The 22127-nt window shown below is 40.0% G+C and overlaps 3 protein-coding genes and 1 long non-coding RNA gene across 4 annotated transcripts; 2 read left to right on the top strand and 2 right to left on the bottom strand.

Moving 5' to 3' along the window:
- LOC119489686 (chymotrypsin-C-like) lies at positions 1 to 3945 on the top strand. Its single transcript, XM_037772431.1, has 8 exons — positions 1 to 117; positions 210 to 298; positions 789 to 886; positions 1425 to 1547; positions 1640 to 1776; positions 2408 to 2553; positions 3583 to 3735; positions 3858 to 3945. Exons 1-8 carry the CDS (start codon positions 78 to 80, stop codon positions 3873 to 3875), a joined length of 804 nt encoding a protein of 267 aa, XP_037628359.1. The 5' UTR covers positions 1 to 77; the 3' UTR covers positions 3876 to 3945.
- LOC119489689 lies at positions 3660 to 9824 on the bottom strand. The gene is made up of 5 exons (XR_005207236.1): positions 9740 to 9824; positions 9280 to 9447; positions 5797 to 5931; positions 4530 to 4656; positions 3660 to 3781 (listed from the first exon to the last, which is right to left on the bottom strand). It is a non-coding gene; the product is annotated as an uncharacterized LOC119489689 (long non-coding RNA).
- LOC119489688 (chymotrypsin-like elastase family member 2A) lies at positions 4077 to 10272 on the top strand. Its single transcript, XM_037772432.1, has 8 exons — positions 4077 to 4325; positions 4540 to 4628; positions 5817 to 5914; positions 6543 to 6665; positions 6850 to 6986; positions 9309 to 9454; positions 9746 to 9898; positions 10026 to 10272. Exons 1-8 carry the CDS (start codon positions 4286 to 4288, stop codon positions 10041 to 10043), a joined length of 804 nt encoding a protein of 267 aa, XP_037628360.1. The 5' UTR covers positions 4077 to 4285; the 3' UTR covers positions 10044 to 10272.
- Positions 10273 to 13406: 3134 nt separating this feature from the next.
- On the bottom strand, positions 13407 to 20241 carry tmem51a (transmembrane protein 51a). The gene is made up of 3 exons (XM_037772430.1): positions 19555 to 20241; positions 16104 to 16553; positions 13407 to 14918 (listed from the first exon to the last, which is right to left on the bottom strand). Exons 2-3 carry the CDS (start codon positions 16502 to 16504, stop codon positions 14513 to 14515), a joined length of 807 nt encoding a protein of 268 aa, XP_037628358.1. The 5' UTR covers positions 16505 to 16553; positions 19555 to 20241; the 3' UTR covers positions 13407 to 14512.
- Between the last annotated feature and the right edge of the window lie 1886 nt (positions 20242 to 22127).

Here is a 22127-nt window from a genome sequence, read left to right as displayed (position 1 = left end):
TTTTGTAGGTTGCATAACGTCATGAAAAGGTGTATAAATAAGTCAGATGTTTCACTGTGAACTGTGGAGATACAGACATGATGAAGTTTGTGGTTTTTGCTCTCTTTGTTGCCGGCGGTAAGGGTCTTTCTCATCGGTCACAGACTATTTCAGCTTTCTCTACAAACTGAATGTAGATTAACAGTTTCTGTGTTTGTCTGTCGTTTCAGCCTACGGGTGCGGCCTGCCCACCTTCCCCCCCGTGGTGAGCAGGGTGGTTGGAGGAGAGGACGTCAGGCCTAACAGCTGGCCCTGGCAGGTAAAACAAGATATCAACGATCTGAAAAAGAATTATTTTAGACTGCAGACTTCATGAGAGTAAAGCAAATTACAGGCCTATAGTTAAGATATACTTTACTTTCATTTTTTTTTTGATTTTAATTTTTCATTATTTTTTATTATTTTTTTATTTTATTTTATGCTTGTTTTCTGTATGTGGGGTTGGTATGTTTGTGAGTCTGTCTGTAGATGTTACTTTTTTTCTTTTTAAATAAATTAAAAAAATATAATATTACTCACAATATTAAGCAATATTGAATTTTGAAAGAGGCAAGCTTATTTGTACAGCATCTTTCAAACACAGAGGTGATTCAAAGTGCTTTACAAGGGAAATAAATGCATTAGAACAATGTTTAAAGGACAAAAAAAGGAAAATAAATACATTAAAATTAGGGATGTTGTGATATATATTCAATAAGTTTTAAAAAAATGTATAGAAAGTTGATTGTGTTCTCATGTGTATGTTTTAGATTTCCCTGCAGTACAACCGACAGGGCGAGTGGAGACACACCTGTGGAGGTACTCTGATCTCTGACCAGTGGGTCCTCACTGCTGCTCACTGCATCAGGTACGACGGTCGCAGGAGGTTTTATTAGGGTCACCAAATTAACTCGCAGAATTACTTCCATAGTCTTTAATTTAACATTTATATCTGCAGTACACCTTGGAGCCACACGAAGGAGCCTGAATGTTCGTATTGCTCTGATAGTTGTAGCCTAACATTGAATCTAATATGAAAGGCTAGTGTACATTCAGTTAGTTTTAATTAAGTTTTAGCCTTCTACCGCCACCTAAATGTATATATTTGGTCTCATTTATAACGTATTAACCATGTGTATATGTTTTCAATAAACAAAGTTGTGATTTATGAAACGTATATCTCTTCAAAGTGGCTGGTTTACCTTTTCAAGATGATATGAGGTGATGCGGAAACAGCAGTAAAAATGGTCAGGAATGTTCATTTAAGCACAAAAGCAGTTAATTATGTTGGACACTTATTCAGCAGATTGAAAGCTGATGGGTGAATTATTAGGAGGACCATATTTCCATATAGAACCCATCAAAACATGATTGGTATTTGTATTCTTCTCTCTGTCGACTTGCAGCCGTGGCCGGGAGTACAGAGTGGCCATGGGGAAGCACAACCTGATAGAGACAGAGGCGGGTGCCTTGTTCATGGGCACTGCTAACATCGTTGTGCACGAGAAGTGGAACCCCTTGTTCATCCGGTAAAAAACTAAAAATTACTTCTCACAACAAAGAATTTGGCTCTGAATGAGACTCATTTCAGTATGAATGTAAACGTGTGTTTCCTGTCCAGTAACGACATCGCCCTGATCAAGCTGGAGTCCCCCGTCACCTTCTCTGACAGCATCATGGCTGCTTGTCTCCCTGCTGCTGGCTTCATCCTCCCCCACAACGAGCCCTGCTACGTCACTGGATGGGGTCGCGTCTACAGTGAGTAACCGATGATCTCCTGCCCTCTTTCCGAGACAAACTCTGTTTCATTTAACTGATCACTTAAAATATCATCAGATAATAGTTCTGGTGGTGTGAAATAATCTGGTGTGCATCCTTCACGACGTCAAGTCACATTTTCACTTAACGAACGTAGTAGTTTTAAGCCCAACCAGGATGTTTTTTTCCTAAACCTAACTAAGTGGTTTTGTTGCCTAAACTTACGCAAGTATTTTCACTTAATTCACAACGTTAAGTGTTTACTGCGACCAAAATGTGACGCCGAGTGGCATGACATCATATCTCAAAACACAAGCTAGCTAAGAAAACATTATTTAATGCAGTTTTAATAAAATACTATCTAACAGTTTCTTCATATTTAGGTTAATATTAGTATTTGAGCCTTTAATTTATATTCTACCTATATTTAGGGTGCATGTACTGTACAACAAAAGTAAAGTTGTCTCTAAGTTAATTAGATACTAACTGTTTTTTTGGCGGTCTATTATTCTGAAGTGTTTCCCTCAAAGCCGCAGTCTGATGAACCATCTGTCTGGTTAAGGTTTTTGTTTCTCACCTCGTCTTTTACCTGAGCTGAAGTTGATCTAGTACACATCTCTGCTCCTCACAGCCGGAGGTCCCATTGCTGACATCCTGCAGCAGGCCCTCCTGCCCGTGGTGGACCACGCCACCTGCACCAAGCCTGACTGGTGGGGTCCTCAGGTGAAGGACACCATGGTCTGTGCCGGCGGAGACGGAGTCGTGTCTGGCTGCAACGTGAGTCTAAAAATGACACAAAATGACACATCGTACTGTATACTGTACTAGCACCGATGCTCTGTGATATAAGGACACTGGACACAACCTGTAAGTCTGTCATGCATTTTATAGAGGATCATTCTTTGGTCACGTTTTTATTTCTGTACTTACTGTGGAGAAAAGGGCCCATATATATATTTCAATATTCATTTTACATAACACGTCCCACATAATATAAGCAATGTAACAAAGTAAAGCTGAAACAATTAATCAATCGGCAGAAAATTAAATCAGTTGGTCATTGATCATTGATTGTTTAAGTCATTTCACTGGTTCCAGCTTCTCAAATTTGAATGTTGGCTGTTTTAAACTCCTCTATGATGTTAAACTAAAAATCTTTTGGTTTTTGGACAGCTGGTTGTGTTACGATTTCAGTAAAGAGAGTAGAACCCAAATGAAAGACACCACGTACAATAAACAAGAGGTGGTAGCAAATAAGGGAAAAATACCAAAAAACTAAACTGAGGACAAACCAGAGTGACACGAGGAACACGAGCAACAGGAAGAACACGAAGAACACAAGGAACACAAGGAACACAAGGAACACGAGGAACATGAGGAACACGAGGAACATGAGGAACACAAGGAACATGAGGAACACGAGGAACACGAGGAACATGAGGAACATGAGGAACACCAGTCAAGTCAAGTTTGGTGGAAAACAGGTGGGGAAAAGACAAAGGCAGGAAGTAAATGTAAAATATGACACGAGGGAAGAGTAACTTTCAAAATAAAACAGGAAACAAACTACAACCAGAACCCAGGACCAATCAAAAATCTGAAAGCTCTCTCTCCTAAAATGCCTTTTTTGTGAACAACATTCATTATTTCAGAGGAAGAGTGTCAGTTCAAAGGAATAAAATGTAAAGGGATGTCTGTAAGGTATCATAATGTATGATGTAAACAGTCACTGAGTGTCTTTCACTGACATCAAGTTACTGTTACTTGTGGGGATTTGCATCACGTGTTTCCTCTCACATGTCTCAGGGAGACTCTGGCGGCCCTCTGAACTGCCAGAAGACCGACGGCGCGTGGGAGGTTCACGGCATCGTCAGCTTCGGCTCCGGGCTCAGCTGCAACTTCCCCAAGAAGCCCACCGTCTTCACCAGAGTCACCTCCTACATCGACTGGATCAGCTCCGTAAGCTCCTCCACCTCTCGCTCTAACGCCACTGCTGTTTTAGAATCTGGATCAATTCAAAAGATGATCCCATGTGTCACTGCTGCACTGAATCTAACATGTTTCTATCATCTCTTCCACAGAAAATGGTGACCTACTGAGAGGACAGGCTTTACGGATAACAGCCACTATGAGCACATATCAAATAAATAAACTATAAATGACATAAAATGTGTGTTCTTTTATGTTTTGTTTTTTCATCTTTCCCAAAAATATGAAAAATAACTGAATCAAAAGCCTGAGGAGTCAGCCGGGATATTAAATTACTTTTATTTTGACAAATATATAATTTCTTGACATAATGTTCCCCGATATGGGAAAATCCTGTCCCCAGCCACATGCTGCGTTCTCAGTCTCCACCACTTGTTTGACTTTCTGCATGTGTCAGCCAGGTTTCCCAGGACAGCCTATACGTACACCGGTGGTTAGAAGTCACTAACATGCAGTATAAATACAAGCATGTTCCTAACACAAGATTTAGGCAAACACTGCACTACACTGCACTACGGTCATGAGGAGGCTGCTGGTTCTCGCTTTTGTGGTAGCTAGCGGTAAGAGAGTTTCAATCTTCTCACACAAATTACTTAAAGCTCATTTGCTGTAGTATAATCCAGATATAATAGTCCCTTATTAGTCTGTTTAAAGAGTACTAATAATCATATTCTATTTTGAAGAAATATGAATTGTTCAAGTGTCGCTGACCTTCTGAAATCACCTACTTTCTATATTTTAAAATCTCCATATATGTTACTAACCTCGTCCCAGCCTGTGGATGTGGCCTTCCCGCCGTCCCTCCTGTGCTGAGCAGGGTGGTGGCAGGAGAGGACGTCAGGCCTCACAGCTGGCCCTGGCAGGTAACGTCTGCTCCTAAACATCTTCACTCTGACAACCAAAGAACAGCATCAACACCACATTTACATTTTACCACCACAGATAAAAACAACTATTATCACATTTACTTAGGCCTGTCAACGATAACTACTTTTGTTGGACGATATATTGGGCCTCATGCAGGCAGCGATGTACAAACTCATTTTTGGTTTTATTTATTTAGGATATTTACCTCCACCGAGGCCGAAGGCTTAGGAAGGAGGTTATGTTTTCACCGGCGTTGGTTTGTTTGTTGGTTTGTCCGTTTAGAGGATTACTCCAAAAGTCCGCGATGGATTTGAATTAAATTTTTTGGAGGTGAACAGCGTACATGAAACCTGCCTTGGCAGAGGTCTACGCTCTCCGAGTGCACTTCTAGTTTTATATTTTTTTCGCATGCCAATTCTAATGTCTGAATATTCTGTAAGTGTAACTAAACCCCCAAACAAATCCAAATGTCCAAATCTTGACAGGTGACATACACCAATCAGCCATAACATTAAGACAACTGAGAGGTGAAGTGAATAACATGGATTATCTCGTTACCATGGTACCTGGTAGTGGGGGGGATATATTAGACAGCAAGTGAATATTTTGAACTTTGAACTTTGTGTTGGAAGCAGATAAAGTGGGCCAGCGTAAGGATGTGAGCGACTTGACGACAAGGGCCAGATAGTGCTGGCAAGACGACCGGGTCAGAGCATCTCCAGAACTGCAGCTCTGTGGGATGTTCCCGGTCTGCAGTGGTCAGGACCTACCAAAAGTGGTCCAAGGAAGGAGAACCGGTGAACCGGAGACAGGGTCAGACCCGAGGCTCATTGATGCACGTGGGGAGCGAAGGCTGGCCCGTGTTGTCTGATCCAATAGAAGAGCTACTGGAGCTCAAACTGCTGAAAAAGTTAATGCTGGTTCCGATAGAAAGGTGTCAGAACACACAGTGAGGAGCAGTTTGTTGCTTATGGGGCTGCGTAGCCGCAGAACGGTCAGGGTGCCCGTGCTGACCTAATGTTATGGCTGATTGGTGTATATATTTTACTAATATTGAATTTCTGATAATGATTTGTCCTCTGGAGCAGACATGGAGAGGTGAGAGACTAAATGGATTTGTAGCATGTAGTAGTGAATCTGTAATGTGTAGTTGAATGCACTCACACCGTCCTCTCTCTGCTCAGATCTCCCTGCAGTCACACAGCAGTGGGCGCTGGAGGCACGTCTGTGGAGGCACCCTCATCTCCTCTGACTGGGTCCTCACTGCTGCTCACTGCATCAAGTATGTTTGACTCCACCCTAGAGGAAGGTTGGCAGTATAATCACAATTACAATACAGCATGTTGTTTATGAAAGGCTCACAATGGGGGAAGGTTTTTGTTTATGGTTACATATTACTGGTCGCATTAGGAATTAGAAACTCAATTGTTAAATTGATGATCCGTGACAGAATAATGTAATTAAGAAATGTCCCTTCTGTTCATCATTGACTTAGTGACTCAATATGCCCAGGTCATGAAAGCATTCATATGCCAAACCAAAGGTCTGTGCCAGGAAATACTCCTCTACCCAACAGGAAGTGTTGCTTTTAATGTGACTGTGCAGAAGAACAGGTCAGTTCTTTAAGAAATAACAGCAATCAACGCCATGCCTGAATAGAGAAAGAAAAGAGTGGCATGTAGAAGAAGAGAAGTTCAAGTCTTCACAGTTTGTAATCAGAAAACAAGAAGTAGGAGATCTCAAAGGTTACCTCTCTAAAGCCAGTTAAAAACAGCTTGGTCTCCTGAGCAACCCTCAACACGACTACTAAGCATTTGCAATCCACCGTCAGCTTAAACACAGTTTTGTACACACAGGCAGGAAAAGTCAATACTACTGTCTAAACCTCCGTGTCATCCTCCATCCCACAGTGACCGCTACGACTACAGAGTGGAGCTGGGTAAACACAGCCTGAAGACGATCGAGGAGGGCTCGATAGCTCTGAGGGCGGCCACAATCATCACTCATGAGGACTACAACACCTTACTCAGCCGGTAACAGCCGCCCACACACACAGCTCAATAATACCACCTCATGAGTCGAAGTGCAAAGCGGGATCAGCAGGCCGCTGTGTGTGTCGTATCAGTACAGGAGGTTGATGCAGCAGAAACATTAATACAGCATAAACCATGTTTTGTTTGTCATTACTTCTTAAATGTATGGATTTGTCTTTTGTAGTAACGACATCGCCCTGATCAAGCTGGAGTCCCCCGTCACTTTCACGGAGGCAATCATGCCCGCCTGCGTCCCAGAGCGCGGCGTCGTCCTGCCCCACGGCGCTCCCTGCTACGTTACCGGCTGGGGTCGACTCTCCAGTGAGTGAATGAACCGCTGCAGAATGAATCGCTGTGGATCTGCATTATAAATTTCCACCCCGGACTTATTGAATGTCTACTTAGTGGTGTCTAGTCAGCGTCTATGTCACTCAAATTTAGGTCAAATATTGAAGTCAAAGCCAAGAATATTTGACATAAAAATGTGACATATATCCATCAGCCTGCTGAAAAAGCTGAGACCTAATCATACCTCGGGTAGGGATTCATTTCGTACTGCAGCTACCAGTTCAATCTATGATCACATTTTGATAGAAATGGTATGTCAACAAAATAACTAGAGTTACCGCCTTGCGGTTATATGCCGCCGACCGGTCAAGTTGCAGTTTACATCCATGTCTGTCCAAAATGTCCTCACTTCATCATTTGATCCTGTTAGACATTTGTGTGAAATTGTCATAATTAGCATATGAATTCTTGAGTTATGGCCAAAAAATGTGTGTTGTGAGGTCACAGTGACCTTTGACCACCACCATCGACCTTGAGTCAAAGTGGATGTTTGTGCCAAATTTGAAGAAAATTACCTCCAGGCGTTCCTGAGATAACACGTTTACGAGAATGGGATGGACGGACGGACGACCCGAAAACATAATGCTTTATAATGCGCAGAGGCATAATAATAATAAAAAAATGTTTTTAAGGGGAAATACATTTTTAAAAAAGAAGTCTGGGGGGAGATACGATGCATCCATCCTGTTAATATGATAGCTTTAGTTTGAAGGAACACGCTACGCTCTCACATTCTCACTTGACTCAGGTGATACTTTTGACTTTCACAGCCAGGATGAATCTAGTTTTTAAAAATGTGAATTTCACAGTTCACTCAGTTAGGTTTGATGTGCCATGCTTTTAATTAGACTTAATAATACCACTTGATTTTGCTCTGCTTACTGCCTTTGGCACAGATGTAGTAAAATCCTATAGAAACCTTTTTTTGCAGCCTTTTTATCAGTCAAACAGAGAATAGAGCGCTAGAGTAACTTAACAGTTTAGCTCTTCCAGTTCCCTCGTCTGGAAGTCAATGGATCTTTAGTTAGATGATTGAAATAAGGTCTGTGGTTAACACAAGCTGAAGAGATTTTAACGTTTTTTTCTATGATATAAAATACATCAATAAATACCCCACTCGTTTATTTTGAAGATCTAAGTCTTAAAAAAGGCCGGTTGTTAACAAGTGGTTAAATGAGACTACTAAACGTCATCACACCGACTCGTCCTCCTTTACAGCCTCGTTGTTTGTTGGCGATTGCATTCACACTTCAAAGCCCATAAAAGTGGTGTTCATTTGTGGAGATTATCTTGCTGAACAAAATGTGTCAGTATCATAAACGTTTGTTTGCCACAGAGATTATTTTCTGCAATACTCCAAAACCCATTGGAACAATCCCGTTGGCTTTTTGTGGAGGGAACCAGGGCGATGCTAACTTCCTGGTTGGCCTACGAACATACGTCATCCCTGCAGCACTCTATAGACTCTATAGACTCTATGTGTGACTGTCTTGTGAGCTACCATTTCTTTACTAGAATTTGAATCTTTTGCCCCATTGGACTGGGTTTAAAGAGGACCTATTGTGCTTTTTCCCTTTCCTTTATTGTGTTCTATAGTTTTTTGTGCATGTAAAAAGTCTGCAAAGTTACAAAGCCCAAAGTCGACGCCAAAGGGAGTTCCTCTCCCCCACAGAAACACTGCTCCAGAACCGCCTGAAACGACTCGCTTGAAGTCCTGAGCTCAGAGCGTTTCAGACACAGTGTGATAAGAGGTGCTGCAGCACAGCCAGTAGGAGGAAAATAAAGCCTTTTTTGAATACCAAAGCACGTAAACATGTTAATATAAGTATGTATCTAAAAATAAAAACCATAGCTTCAGTTTGAAGGGACACGCTACGCTGCTAGATGATAGTTTTGACCATCACAGTTTACATTCAACTGACTTGATTTTGCTCTGCTGTAGTAAAGATGTAGTAAAATATGATAGAAAGCATGCTTTGCACCCTCTCATCAGTCAAACATATAGGCATGTGTGTAGAAATTGAGGGCCTAAACACTCTTGCACCATTGGACTGCTCAGTTTGGGAAGTTGTGCTAAACAGTACTCCACTATAAATAGCAGTGAGTATAAACAAGGCAGCTCTCTTGCAGCTAAATTGCTCAAGAGGCATCCCATGTACTGCACTTGGGATGCCATTAGTTTTGGTATTAACAACGATTATCTCCCTCCAGCACTCCACCTGTCCCCCAGGTGAACCTCCCTCACAGCAAAATGTTTGTTTCTTACCCGAGTTAAGCCTGTTTCTTCCCCCACAGCCAGCGGTCCTGCGGCCGACATCCTGCAGCAGGCTCTCCTGCCGGTGGTCGGCCACGATACCTGCTCACAGCCCGACTGGTGGAGCGTCCTGGCAACGGACAAGATGGTCTGTGCAGGAGGTGACGGCATCACTGCTGGCTGTAACGTGAGTGCACACGAGGAAGGGAGATCTCAAGATGGCAACGGTGGTTTAATGGTCAATTAAAGCAATGAGTTATGTCATCTGTAAAGTTTCCATCCGGCAGAGTATAACAGACTCAAGAAAAGGAAGATTCAAGGGGAGGACTTTTACTTTGAAATGATGTAAAAGGAAAACTCAGCATGACTAAGTGATGATGTCTGGTGTCTGTATATAAGCTGCTAGCCAACAGTGTGTGTGTGTGTGTGTGTGTGTGTGTGTGTGTGTGTGTGTGTGTGTGTGTGTGCTGACCTGCAGGGAGACTCTGGCGGCCCCCTGAATTGCCAGAACCCCGATGGCTCCTGGGACGTCCACGGCGTGGTGAGCTTCGGTTCTGGTCAGGGCTGCAACGTCCTCCAGAAGCCCACCGTCTTCACACAAGTCAGCTCCTACATCAACTGGATGAACACAGTGAGCAACAGTCTCATTTTGTGATTACTTTGCCAGCATAAACAACGGAACCTGAAGCCAACAAAAGGCTCGGCTTTCAAAAACAGGAAGTGTACTATAACTGTGTTTTCTATTGTTTACTCTGCAGGTTATGACCAACTACTGAAGAGGCTATCCCAGTGCTTTTGTCAGCAACAAGAACAACTATGATTTATAATGTGTTATCTCATTGTTTTTTTAACCACAAAGTAAAAGTAAAATGCTGTTTATCAATGCAAACATGGAATGCAGAGCAATCGTTTGTTAATGTAAAGCTAAAGTACACTTAAAGGTCCCATATTTTAAAAAGTTACATTTTCATGTCTTTTATGTTATAAAGCAGGTTTAAGTTCTATATAAATACTGTGAAAGTATTGAAACGCTTAATCCACAGAGAGATACACACAGCCTGTATTCAGAAACTGAGCTTTTTAAACAAGCCGTCAGGATTTCTGTCCATTTGTGATGTCACAAATCTACAATATTTAGACCATTTCAAAGTTTTAGACGTAAACATTCTAAATGGGTCCCAGTTTATTTCCTGTTGCAGTGTATGTAAATGACGTAAACATGGACCCAAGCTGTTGCCTAGCAACGCAATTCCGTTGAAATGTACTAAAACGGAGCGTTTCAGACAGAGGGTAAATACAGGTATATTCAAGCAGACAGCATGAAGAAAATAAAGGGTTTTTTAAACATTAAAGTATGTAAACATGTTCTAGTAGAAACCCAAAATACAAGTATGAAACTTGAAATGAGCATGATATGGGACCTTTAAAAACAATAAGCCCTTTATAAACTTGACAACTAGATAGCATCCAGATGTTTCTCTCACCTCCAGCTTTCAGTAGCTGCAGTACAGTAACAAAATTTGTAAATATGAATGTTAAAATGTTCAGGGGATTATGGCATACGAGTCAAAAACACATTACTTAAACACTGAGTTAATTTACAAATACTTCCTTTTATTTCTCATAAAATATTCATGAGATAAACCTGTTTTTACTACTTTAAACTCATTTTCCACAAACAAATTAGAAATATCATAGAAAAGCACATTTTCACAGTACATATAAAAGAAATATAGATTTAAGTAATAAAAAATGCAATAATAAATGAACAAACAAACAAACAAACACACACCTCAGTAAAACAGAAGAAAAGTGAAACGCTAAATCAAAACACTCATTTCATCAATGTAAAACATTTTGACTACATAATAATAAAATCAATGGTGTAGTTAACTGGTCCTTTGCAAATGAGGTACGATGACTAGTCCGCTGACTGAACATGACAAAATAAAACAAATAAATACACTGTGTGGCAAGTTTCTACTCGGAAAAACAGAGAGAAATGTAGACATTGAAATGTGAAACCTGAAGTGACTCAATGTGACACCGTGTTGCCTTTTGCTGCACAGAAATGACAGAGTAGCTTTTTTTAGTATTAACTACATTGAATTTTACTCAAACAGAGTGTTCCCCTGGGCGATGAAGTCACTGATGAAAAGTGCCTTTTGTCACACAAACCAAAAGAGGAAAACATTTTAGTTGTGCAGCTTTATAAAATGTGTAACGTTTAATCAAATGAAAATAAATCCTTTCATTTGGCTTCATCTGTTCAAAACAAGTCCAACCTGAGGAGAAAGAGAGAGTTTGATGACAGGTATTGAGAAAATAGTGCATGGCGATAGAAGTAAAATCAGTTCCCTGAACAAGCGTCCCTCTTCTCTGTCTCTGCTCATTCTCTGCATACTTCTAAGTGAAAACAGAGCTGCAAGTCGTGCTGTGGTTGGAGGAATGGTGATGAGCAAGCGAGTGAGCAATAGTTGCTGTTGTCACGACGCAGCTGCACAGTCAAAGAGGCTTTCTGTTGGTCATCTTGATTCATACGAGCAACAACAACAGAGACTACACTGCTGCCTTCACAGCTTCACAGTGTTCACCATGGCTGCAGGGGAAAGACTTTCAACTATTCACAAGCTCCTTCCATTATGCTTCTCTATATGCCGTTTGCAAGAGTAAAAGCAACACTGCATTGCAAGAGTGACATCAGAGCTCAGGTTCAGTCATACAATGTCTTTTGAAATGTTTTAGGAAGAGAGCAGCGGTGTTGTTCTGAACACAAAGGCACTTTATCTGTGTACAACTGGAGGGCAAGCTCAGTAAGATGCAGTCAGCTAGCATCAGCACTCCTTAAAGACTCCATGAGATGAGACAGTTAACTTCCTACAAGGTCATTTCTCTTAAGAAAGTAACCTAAAAGGTGCTGCACCAGTAAGTATAAAAATAAATTTCAGCCGTTAAATCCATCACAGAGTCGCCTCCCATCCAAATAGTTTACACTTCTGTATGACTTTCGTCACGATGTTTGTTTGGTCGAACAACCAACTCTGAAGCTCAGTGTTTAGTTGTTTGCACGAGTAGACTGTACAGTTGAGTCTCATGAGATATGCATGTCAACAACACACTGGCTGCCTCGCACCAAGCGGCACAGAGCCAGAGTAAACGAGTTAATGGTGAGGAGAGTTCAGTGTTTAATAAGGCTGGGCAATATATCAATATTATACTGATATTGTGACATGAGACTTTGGATATCGTAATATTGCAGAAGTGTTGTCTTTAACTGTTTTTTAAAGCTGCATTACAGGAAGTTACAGGAAGTTCTAGCTGTTCTATTATTCACCTCTACCCACAGATCATTATTTATCAAAATCTCATTGTGTAAATGTTTTGTAAAAGCACCAATAGTCAGCGCTACAATATCGTCCACATAAATATCGAGGTATTTAGTCAAAAATGTTGTGATGTTTGATTTTCTCCATATCACACATCCTTAGCGTTGTTTCTTACAAGTTGGTGGAATCCAAACCCGAGATAAAAACCAAGCCAAATTTAGATTTACATTTATCGTTCAGCTAGAAACACGACTCCAACGGCACGCTAATCTGATTCTGTAACCATGACAACTTGATAAGCTGACGGCATATCAGAGCTGTGTTTTCTGTGAGTTTGTTTTAGCGTCTTTGTGCCCTTTAAAAGGTCAAAATGCCTTAATACAGCTTATAGGAAGTAAAGATACTATTTCATGGAGGATTTAATGAAGCAACGAACAGACACTAAACGCAGTGATTGATTGATTTTGGAGCATGCCCTGCTCAGTAAAGAAATATCCATAACCTTAAAATCAAGAACAGCTGATCAAACTAGCCTCCAGTCCATTCCACCAGACCACATACTGCACAGGGTTCTGTCTTTCCAGGGAGAAACATACAACTTGGGTTTTCTCTTAACATCTGAGTGCCTTCTAACTAAGATAAAACAAGTGATATGATGTTTAGAGCTGCAACGATTAGTCGCTTGATAATCGACTAAAAGTAATTTTTCATGTAAAAATGTCATAAAATGTAGTTTTCAGCCTCTCAAATATGCAGATTTCCTGCTTTTCTCTGTTTCATATCATATAAAACTGAATATCTGGGTTTTGGACTGACAAAAGAAGACATTTAAAAACATCACCTTGGGAGTTTGAGAAACTGGGATGGACATTTTTCACTATTTTCTAACATTTTATACACGATTAATCTAGAAAATAATCGGCAGAGAGCTGCAGCCCTTATTATGTTAGCATCCAACAACTCCATTTCCCATGAGGTTTTGGTAGACTGCCTATGGCTGAGAGTCACGGGAGCTGTAGCTGATCAATGCTAACAAAGCTTTGTTTTATCTTGGCTAAAAATAGACGATTCTTAACCCATCTTAGAATATGTAAAGAAAACCACAGTGCCATGTTTCAGCTTTTCAAGGAGGCTGACAAAGAAGAGCAAAAGCTAGAGCTACAGAAGATAATATAGAAGTGAGAAGGGACTCTGTATAAAACACTCAGCAGACTCTCTCTGACACCCGTCAACTAAAGTGTCACTCATGTTCTGCAAAGCTCCAGAGGAACAGGAGAGACCATATTGTTGACAATGAGGGAGAGTTTCTGTGTGGCAAACCACATCAGGTCACGTCAGCTCAGTACATACAAGTCACTCACCACGGAGCCTACGTCTGGTGAACCGCTGGCAGTAGTAATCCAAAGCCTCTCCAGGTGAAACACTGACCAAACAGCAGCTGCTTCACAGAATGACTGCCCTGCACAAATCACCACTCACTGATGTCCTATGATCTCTGTCAGCGTCACTTCACCTGAACAGTCAGAGCACTTTGGAGTACAGAAACATAATGCATGAACAGAAAATGACCTAAAGGAAAACTGCGTTTGGTGTGTGTGTGTGTGCTTTTAAATCCAATGTCACAGTGAGGAAGGATCCAGCAACTACATCCGTCATTATCTGACTTTATCCGTCTCAGGAATCCACAATTTAAAAAAAATAAAGGCTCCTCTGTTCTGTGCTTTGGAGTGACGTGGCATGAATGATGAATTGGAACAGATACTGTGTTATATAAAAACAAAGTGCCACTGGGAATGTTCAGCAAGAAGAGCCATCTTCAAGTCTTTAAGTTTAAAAACACAGATCCAGATCCACAAAAGGTGTCTCATGGAAGATTCCAGGAATTTCAGTAGATTGTTTTAAACATGATCGGCTTGATCTTAAAGCGGAGGCACTTTATCCTCGTACTGCGGCGGAGGGGTTAGTGGTTCTATACTGAATCCAGTTGCTGGCTGAGCGTTATCAATGTTTTTCATGTGCAGCTTCTCCGATTTAATCCTGCGGATCTTGATAGGAAGGAGCTTGCGGTTATTTTTCCCAGATCTGCGAGCTGATGCTGAAGCAGCCACGGTGGGAGCAGCCGCAGTGGGAGCAGGCTGTGGTCCGGTAGGTGTGACCTCTGACCCCTCGTGTTCATACTCTACGCCATCCACTTGGACGAGGTCATCGTAGGAAGGTAGCTGGGAGGTGCTGGGGCGAGGGTTGCTCTGACGGACAGGGTACTGGCCGCTGCCTACCGCCTCTTCATAGCTCGGTACAGCGAAACGCTGGGCTTGTTCCTCAGCACTGCAGACATTTATAGACACATATAGACATGAATGAATCACATATGAATCATTAAGGGAACTTTCACAAGCCATAGTCAGTTTGGTTAGTCTGAATCACAGTGACATTGATACTTTTGGTTGGTTTTCTATTAAGTGTGGTTCGGTTTCACAGTGCACTAAATTAAATTGCGTTGCTGAGGGGCGTGTCTGAAGGAGTGAATTTATCATTTTCATCTCAAGAGCTGTCACTTCTATGAAGGGAATCACAGACTTCAAAATATTGCTGTCGAAGTGTTTTCACTTTGACTTGGCACTGATCCACTGTGCTCATAAATCCCTTCTCCTCCAGTTTATCTCAAATGACTTTGCACACGTCACTATTTTTGTGGACTTTATTTAGCACATTCTGCATGTTCTCTCTGACCCAGATGTCAAGCAAACATCAGACTTCTGCAGAAGTCCAGGTCAGTCCTCTCCCACTCGTATTGACCTGTCGTTTACCAGGGTCCATCTCAACAAATGCCCGCACAGGCAGCCTGCGTTTTAGTTTGTTTGGAAACTAAAGAGACTGGTTGTTTTGGTCCGCACCAGAGTACGATTACTGTGTTGACAACCGCCTAAATGAACTGCACCAACGGACTGGCTTGTGAAAGGGCCCTGTGTACTCTGTCTTGTCCTGTACTGGAGCTAAAACAAGGAGAATATATGCATAATCAATTATATTATTAGTATTCTCAAATGTTTCATGTAAAATGTGTCTGTTTAACCACAAATCACTTTCTGTGACGACTATTGACTACTACTACTACAGGACTTGACTAGTGTACTAGTCTGTACCTGACGAAAAATAAACAAACATGGATGTTACTAAACGGATGATGTGAATTTGTTAACTTCTTGATGTAAGTTTCAAGTCCCAGAACTTTAAAGAGGCACATGACCTCAGAGACTTGACTAAAAGAATAGTTTTCAGTGTCGAATCACTGATTTCCATAATGCTCTGAAAATAACACAGCGTCATTCTGTGCAACAGGGATCCTTATAATAGAGCAAAGCTGTGTGATCTGTCAAGAACATCTACACAGACAAATCTATTTTCTGCTCACAGACATAACAACAACAAACATCTGTCATCTTGGAGAGCACATCTGCTCATTCCTAAGGTCAAAATGTTGTTTAGCTTGAGAGCTCTGATTGGACTCACGTTTCTCTTTCCTCCTGCTCCCTCGTGGCCGTTCCTCCGTTGTTCTGGGCCTCCTGGAGCCTCTGCTGCTCCCGCTGCTTGTTCCTCATCCCCAGACACAAGGACAGCAGCAGCATGACCACCCCGGACCCCACCAAGATAAAGGCCACGGAGGACGCTTTATGTTTCCTGCCGCTAGTAACATCATCGTCTCCTCCTCCTGAACTGTTGCTGCTGCTGTTACCGGACGCGTCCGCAGGTACCACGCTCCACACGATCATCACAATACCGAGGGCAACAAGCCCAACGCCCAGAGCACACAGTGCATACTGGGAACCTGAGTTTCCACTGTTCTCACTGCTGCTGTTGTTGTTATTGTTGTTGTTGGTGTTGCTTGGCGGTCCGTCCACACTGGAACGCATCTTGTCAGTCCTTAAACTTCAGTCAGACCAGCTCCAGTGAGGTCAAAACCTGTAGAGAGAAAGGCAGGTGAGGTCGGACACAAACTGAGAAACATACCACAGACTGTAACAGAAAGCTAAAATAAACAAAATGATAAGCTGATGGCATATCAGAGCTGTGCTTCTGTGAGTTTGTTTTAGCGTCTTTGTGCCCTTTACAGGTCAGAAATCCTTAATACAGCTTTGAAGAAGTAAAGATATTATTATCCACAACATTAAAATCATGAACAGCTGATCAAACTAGTCTCCAGTCTACTCCATCAGATCACATACTGCACAGGGTTTTGTCTTTCTAAGGAGAAACATACAACTTGGATTTTCTCTTAACGTTTGAGTGCCTTCGAACTAACTAAGATTAGTCAATCGACAAAAAAAGAATCGCTTGATGATCGACTAATTGTTAAAGTAATTTTTCATGCAAAAATATCAGAAAATGCAGTTTTCAGCTTCTCAAATATGGAGATTTCCTGCTTTTCTCTGTTTTATATCATATTAAACTGGATATCTTTTGGTTTTGGACTGACATAAGAAGACATTTAAAGAATTCACCTTGGGAGTTTGAGAAACTGGGATGCTGCTGCCGCTCACATGTTTGCTCTTTTATGAGAGAACAATCCCATTTCTCAGTGAGAATGACAGGACATAAACTTCACTGAAGTAGAAATACCTTTGCAGAGGCCTCTGAGAATGGGTGTGTTGCATGGTAAAAATTTACAGCAGACTTGCCTTTCAAAAGTCACCACTTACCCAACGTCATCCCCTTACGAGGGGAGATAAGGACAGCTAGGGCCACTGTTAAATATAACTATATCTCGGCTATGCAATATAAAAGGTTTGCTTTGTTACTTCCTGTTTCCATCTTTTAAAATCTATTGTATTGATCAGTACGTGCTGCCATCTACATCTTAGAACAAATCAGGGACGTGGAAGTCACTGGGATCATTCTTTAATGTTTCAGGCTTGAATTAAACATTGCTTTACTAACTTACTAACCAATAAATACATAGATATACATTTATTTAATTGTTCTTTATTATTAAAATAATCAATCATACACTAGCAACTTGGTAATACATTTTCAAAACTAACAGGAATTACATATCAAGTGTAAACCTTTTTAGTGCAGCAACAGATTAGTCACAACTTTAACAGGAATTAAAAATACAGTATATAATGTATATAGTATATAACCATAGAATTGAATTGAATAGCCCCATTGTCACAGCTATTTGAATCAATATCGGTCCGATATCTGATCCAGTATCGGTGTATCCCGAGAACAAATCATTATGAGTATAGCATTAAGCATATTTGATCTGAAGGCCACCCTGCAGTGGAACTAGTTTATCTTTGCTAGATCAGATCTGCTGGGAACCGGACATAAACTCAGACAAAAGTCCAATAAATTAACTATCAATAGGCTAATATAACTTCTGGGATAATCAATTATACACACACCAAAAGCAAAAGTATGTCAGCGTCTACTCTGCAAACACGCCCAGACCTGCTGGGAGTGAGGGGGGGGAAGTCGGAAAACCCCAGCTCCAATTTAGGAATAACCTCTCTGAGTAAGGAATGCATGGCATGACATAGAAGTAGGCTTATCGTGGCAGCTGGACACATACAGTACTACCAACTAGCCTGTTAGCAGCGACAGCAGACACACATCATGGTGCAACCTAGAGGAACGTTTACGTGAAGATATATCACATATTATGGACTAGTGTGGGGGCGGGTTACCGGCTGTATTTCACCACATGACAGGTTTACAGTGAAGTAAAGTAAGACAATGACATTATGCTCAGAAGCCCTCCTTTACAACACATGTGTGATCTTGTGTGGGAAGTAGGATTGCATTACAGTCGGAAATAGTTTGTTCACCTCTAAATGACTCTTAGTTTATTAAACAGTAAAGCTTGGGTCAGATGTTACGCTTAACAGACTCTAAACGGTGATATCTGGCTTTAAGGAAGTGAAGATATTACTTCATGGAGTATTTAATGAAGCACTGAACTGACACCGAGCAATTGAGTGACTTTGGAAAATAAATATCATGAACAGCTGATCAAACTGAACAGGGTTTCATCTTTCTAAGGAGAAACATAAATCTCTTAAAAGTTGAGTGCCTTCTAACTAAGATAAAACAAGTGATTAGTCGATCAACAAAATAATAGTCGCTCGATGATCGACTAATCGTTAAAGTCATTTTTCATGCAAAAATGTCAGAAAATGCAGTTTTCAGCCTCCCAAATATGGAGATTTCCTTCTTTTCTCTGTTTTATATCATATTAAAGTGAATAAATTTGGGTTATGGACTGATAAAACTAGACATTTAAAGAAATCAGCTTGGAGTTGGACATTGTTTTACTATTTTCTGACATTCTATAAACCAAACGATTAATCTAGAAATGATAAGGATAATAAAAAATCAAGATACATCACATATTATGGAGTTGTGTGGGGTGTATTACAGGTTATATTTCACCACATGACAGGTTATTAGTAGTCTGTTTATTGTCAATACTGTATATATTGTACATATTTTTATATTTCCTTCTATTTAAATTGTTTATATTGTTTTTACTGACTCTTCTTGTCTGTGCTGCTGTAAAAGCCCACCATGTGTGATCTGCTGTGTGAAGGGGGATTTCACCACAGTAGGAAATAGTTTTGGAGCCAAATGTTCACCTCTAAAATGACTCTTTATTGTCTTTTAGTTTGTTAAACAGTGAAGCTCGGGTCAGATAAAACGCTTAATAGACTCTAAACGGTGGTATTATGGTGTCTTCATGTAAAGGTTGAGAGTGTTTGAGCATTAAATCCTCCCACTAGCTGGGTTAGCTCAGAGTTACCGTTGTGTGGTGGACTGGGCGGGTTCATGTTGACCAGCTGGAGACGGAACGTTATTAAAACTTTACAGAAGCTTCACCGGATGTTCTAGAACTTTTTTTGCAACATTTCTGCGACACTAAATGAACAATGTAGCGACAGAGCAGCTTTATTACACTCACCTTCGCATCCTTATGTCGAGAAGTAACTTCTTCTTCTTCTTCTTGTTCTCCTGCTCAGATGGAGGTGTGGTGTGTTTATTTCCTCTCTCTGCAGACAGACAGGAGGACAGACAGGAGGACAGACAGGAGGACAGGAGGACAGGAGGACAGACAGGAGGAGTGTTTGCTGCTGCTGGATGATCTGGTGACAAAATAGCGTTTCTGTTTCAGGAGGAACTTTCCTTTCTGAGCCTGAGACGGATGATGGGCCCATACAGAGAGACCAGGAGGAGGAGGAGGAGGAGGAGGAGGAGGAGGCTCTCTGCTGCACTTCCAGGTTCACAGTTAACCTCTTCACTGCCGGGCTGCTTCAGAGATGGAGGGAAAGTATGGGGGCAAATATTTCTGGTATTTTTTTTTTTTTTTTTACCCCTGCATATTTGGCTGCAGTCCCCTTCAGTCTTCAGTCTTCAGTCTTCAGCATCTGCAGACGGAGACATGAGCTAGTTTTAGATGATTTACAAATCCTAGGGGCTTTCCTGTAAAGAAGGATGTCTTTCAGCATCAATTGCATGCAAATTAGACACACTATTCAGGACTTTTTATTTCTTTTTTTCTTTATTATATATAATATAATAAATAAATAAAAATAAGTAGAAAAAAAATTAATGAAAAAAATAATATTAATAAAAAAAAAGTTAAAAAAGGGAGGGGCAGAGATATAACAACTAGGTTGAAGAAAAGAAAATAATAATCATAATAATCATAATAAAAAGAATAGAATAATAAATACAAAATAAAATAAAATAATGTTAATACAAAGATAAGAAAGTAATAATAATAAATTAAATAAACAAATAAGTTAATAGAAAAAAGATGATATTTTTTTATCTCTGCATATTTGTCTGTAGTCCATTTGTCTTCAGTCTTCAGCATCTGTAGACGGAAACAAGCTAGTATTAGATGATTTACATTTCTTTAAAACAAATCCTAGGGGCTTTCCTGTAAAGAATGATGTCATTCAGCAATAATTGCATGCAAATTAGAGACACTATTCAGTACATTTTCTTTCTTTTTTTCTTTCTTTTTATTACATATATTTTTTTTCGAGATTGTTTTCATATGTCCATTTACAGTTCATAATTACAAAACTTTATAAACAAACTTTTAAGTAATAAGCTTAGAAACGAACACAACAAGATGTACAGAAAAGAAAAACACATCTGCATTAGAAATTATGAATAAAAAAAATAAGTAGAAAAAAAATAATATTTAAATATATGTATATATTTTTTTAATTTAAGAAAAAGGGAGGGGCAGAGATATAACAACTAGGTTGACAAGATGGTATTTGTTTTTTTCATACTTTATTTTTTCCCTTTTTCGAGGTTGTTTTCATATATGCAATTTACAGTTCGTATTACAATAGTTTATAAACCAATTTTTTAAGTTTTTGAGCTTAGAGACAAACACAATAAGTACACTAGGGAAAACAACTTCAGCATTCAAAATTGAAATAAAATTAATAAAATAAAATAATAATAATAATAATAATAATAATCATAATAAAAAGAATAGAATAATAAATACAAAAATAAAATTAAATAATAATATTATTACAAAGATAAGAAAGTAATAATAATAAATTAAATAAACAAATAAGTTAATAGAAAAAAGATGGTATTTTTTAACCTTTGCATATTTGTCTGTAGTCCATTTGTCTTCAGTCTTCAGCATCTGTAGACCGAGACATAAGCTAGTATTAGATGATTTACATTTCTTTAAAACAAATCCTAGGGGCTTTCCTATAAAGAATGATGTAATTCTGCACTAATTTCATGCAAATTAGAGACACTATTCAGTACATTTCCAATTAAATGCTAAACTAGTGTTCCCTAGAGAGGCTTTAATCAGAGCACAGTCAGCTGAACATGCAGAAATGTGGCCTATCATTTGTCTGCAGGGAGCATACAAGTCAACATATGAAGAATAATAGATGAATATTAACTTGTGTTTAAATGAAAATCAACAACGGATTTTAAACTCCACACAAGTAACAACAATGTCCATGCACACCAGCACCACCAGCACCACCAGCACCACCATAAGGCTTTTAAACAGCAGACATTTTGACATGTCTTAGGTGTTACTATAAGCACAAGTGTTACTAATAACATGAACAACGGCTCTGTTCTATTCAAGTGTCCCAGTAAGTCATGACAGTGTGACAGCGAGCCAGTATGCACAATACCAGGACCCTGAAACTGAAACAGCTAAACTGAATTCAGCCATCATTAATTATATCTTATTTAATTTTGCCAAACTGTCTTCTGGGAAAGAGGACTGAAAGTTTCTTGTGGTGTGAATGCGATAAAGACAAAACAATGTTAGAATTGGGTGTATTGTATGCAGTATGGAGACATTCAGTTGTATTTGGTGTTCCATAATTTTCTGGCAGACTCATTTGGCGTCCCTACTATCCAGTATAGTGGAAGAAGTACTAAAGTATAGCAATACTACTCTACTACTGTAATCCTGCATTCAAAATTGTACTCACATAAAAGTGCAAAAGTAATAATGTCAAAATATACTTA

Source organism: Sebastes umbrosus, chromosome 6 (genome assembly GCF_015220745.1).
Source record: "Sebastes umbrosus isolate fSebUmb1 chromosome 6, fSebUmb1.pri, whole genome shotgun sequence".
NCBI classification, from domain to species: Eukaryota; Metazoa; Chordata; class Actinopteri; order Perciformes; family Sebastidae; genus Sebastes; species Sebastes umbrosus.
The sequence above is the reverse complement of the archived record's forward strand: the minus strand, read 5'-3'. Positions and strand labels throughout refer to the sequence as shown.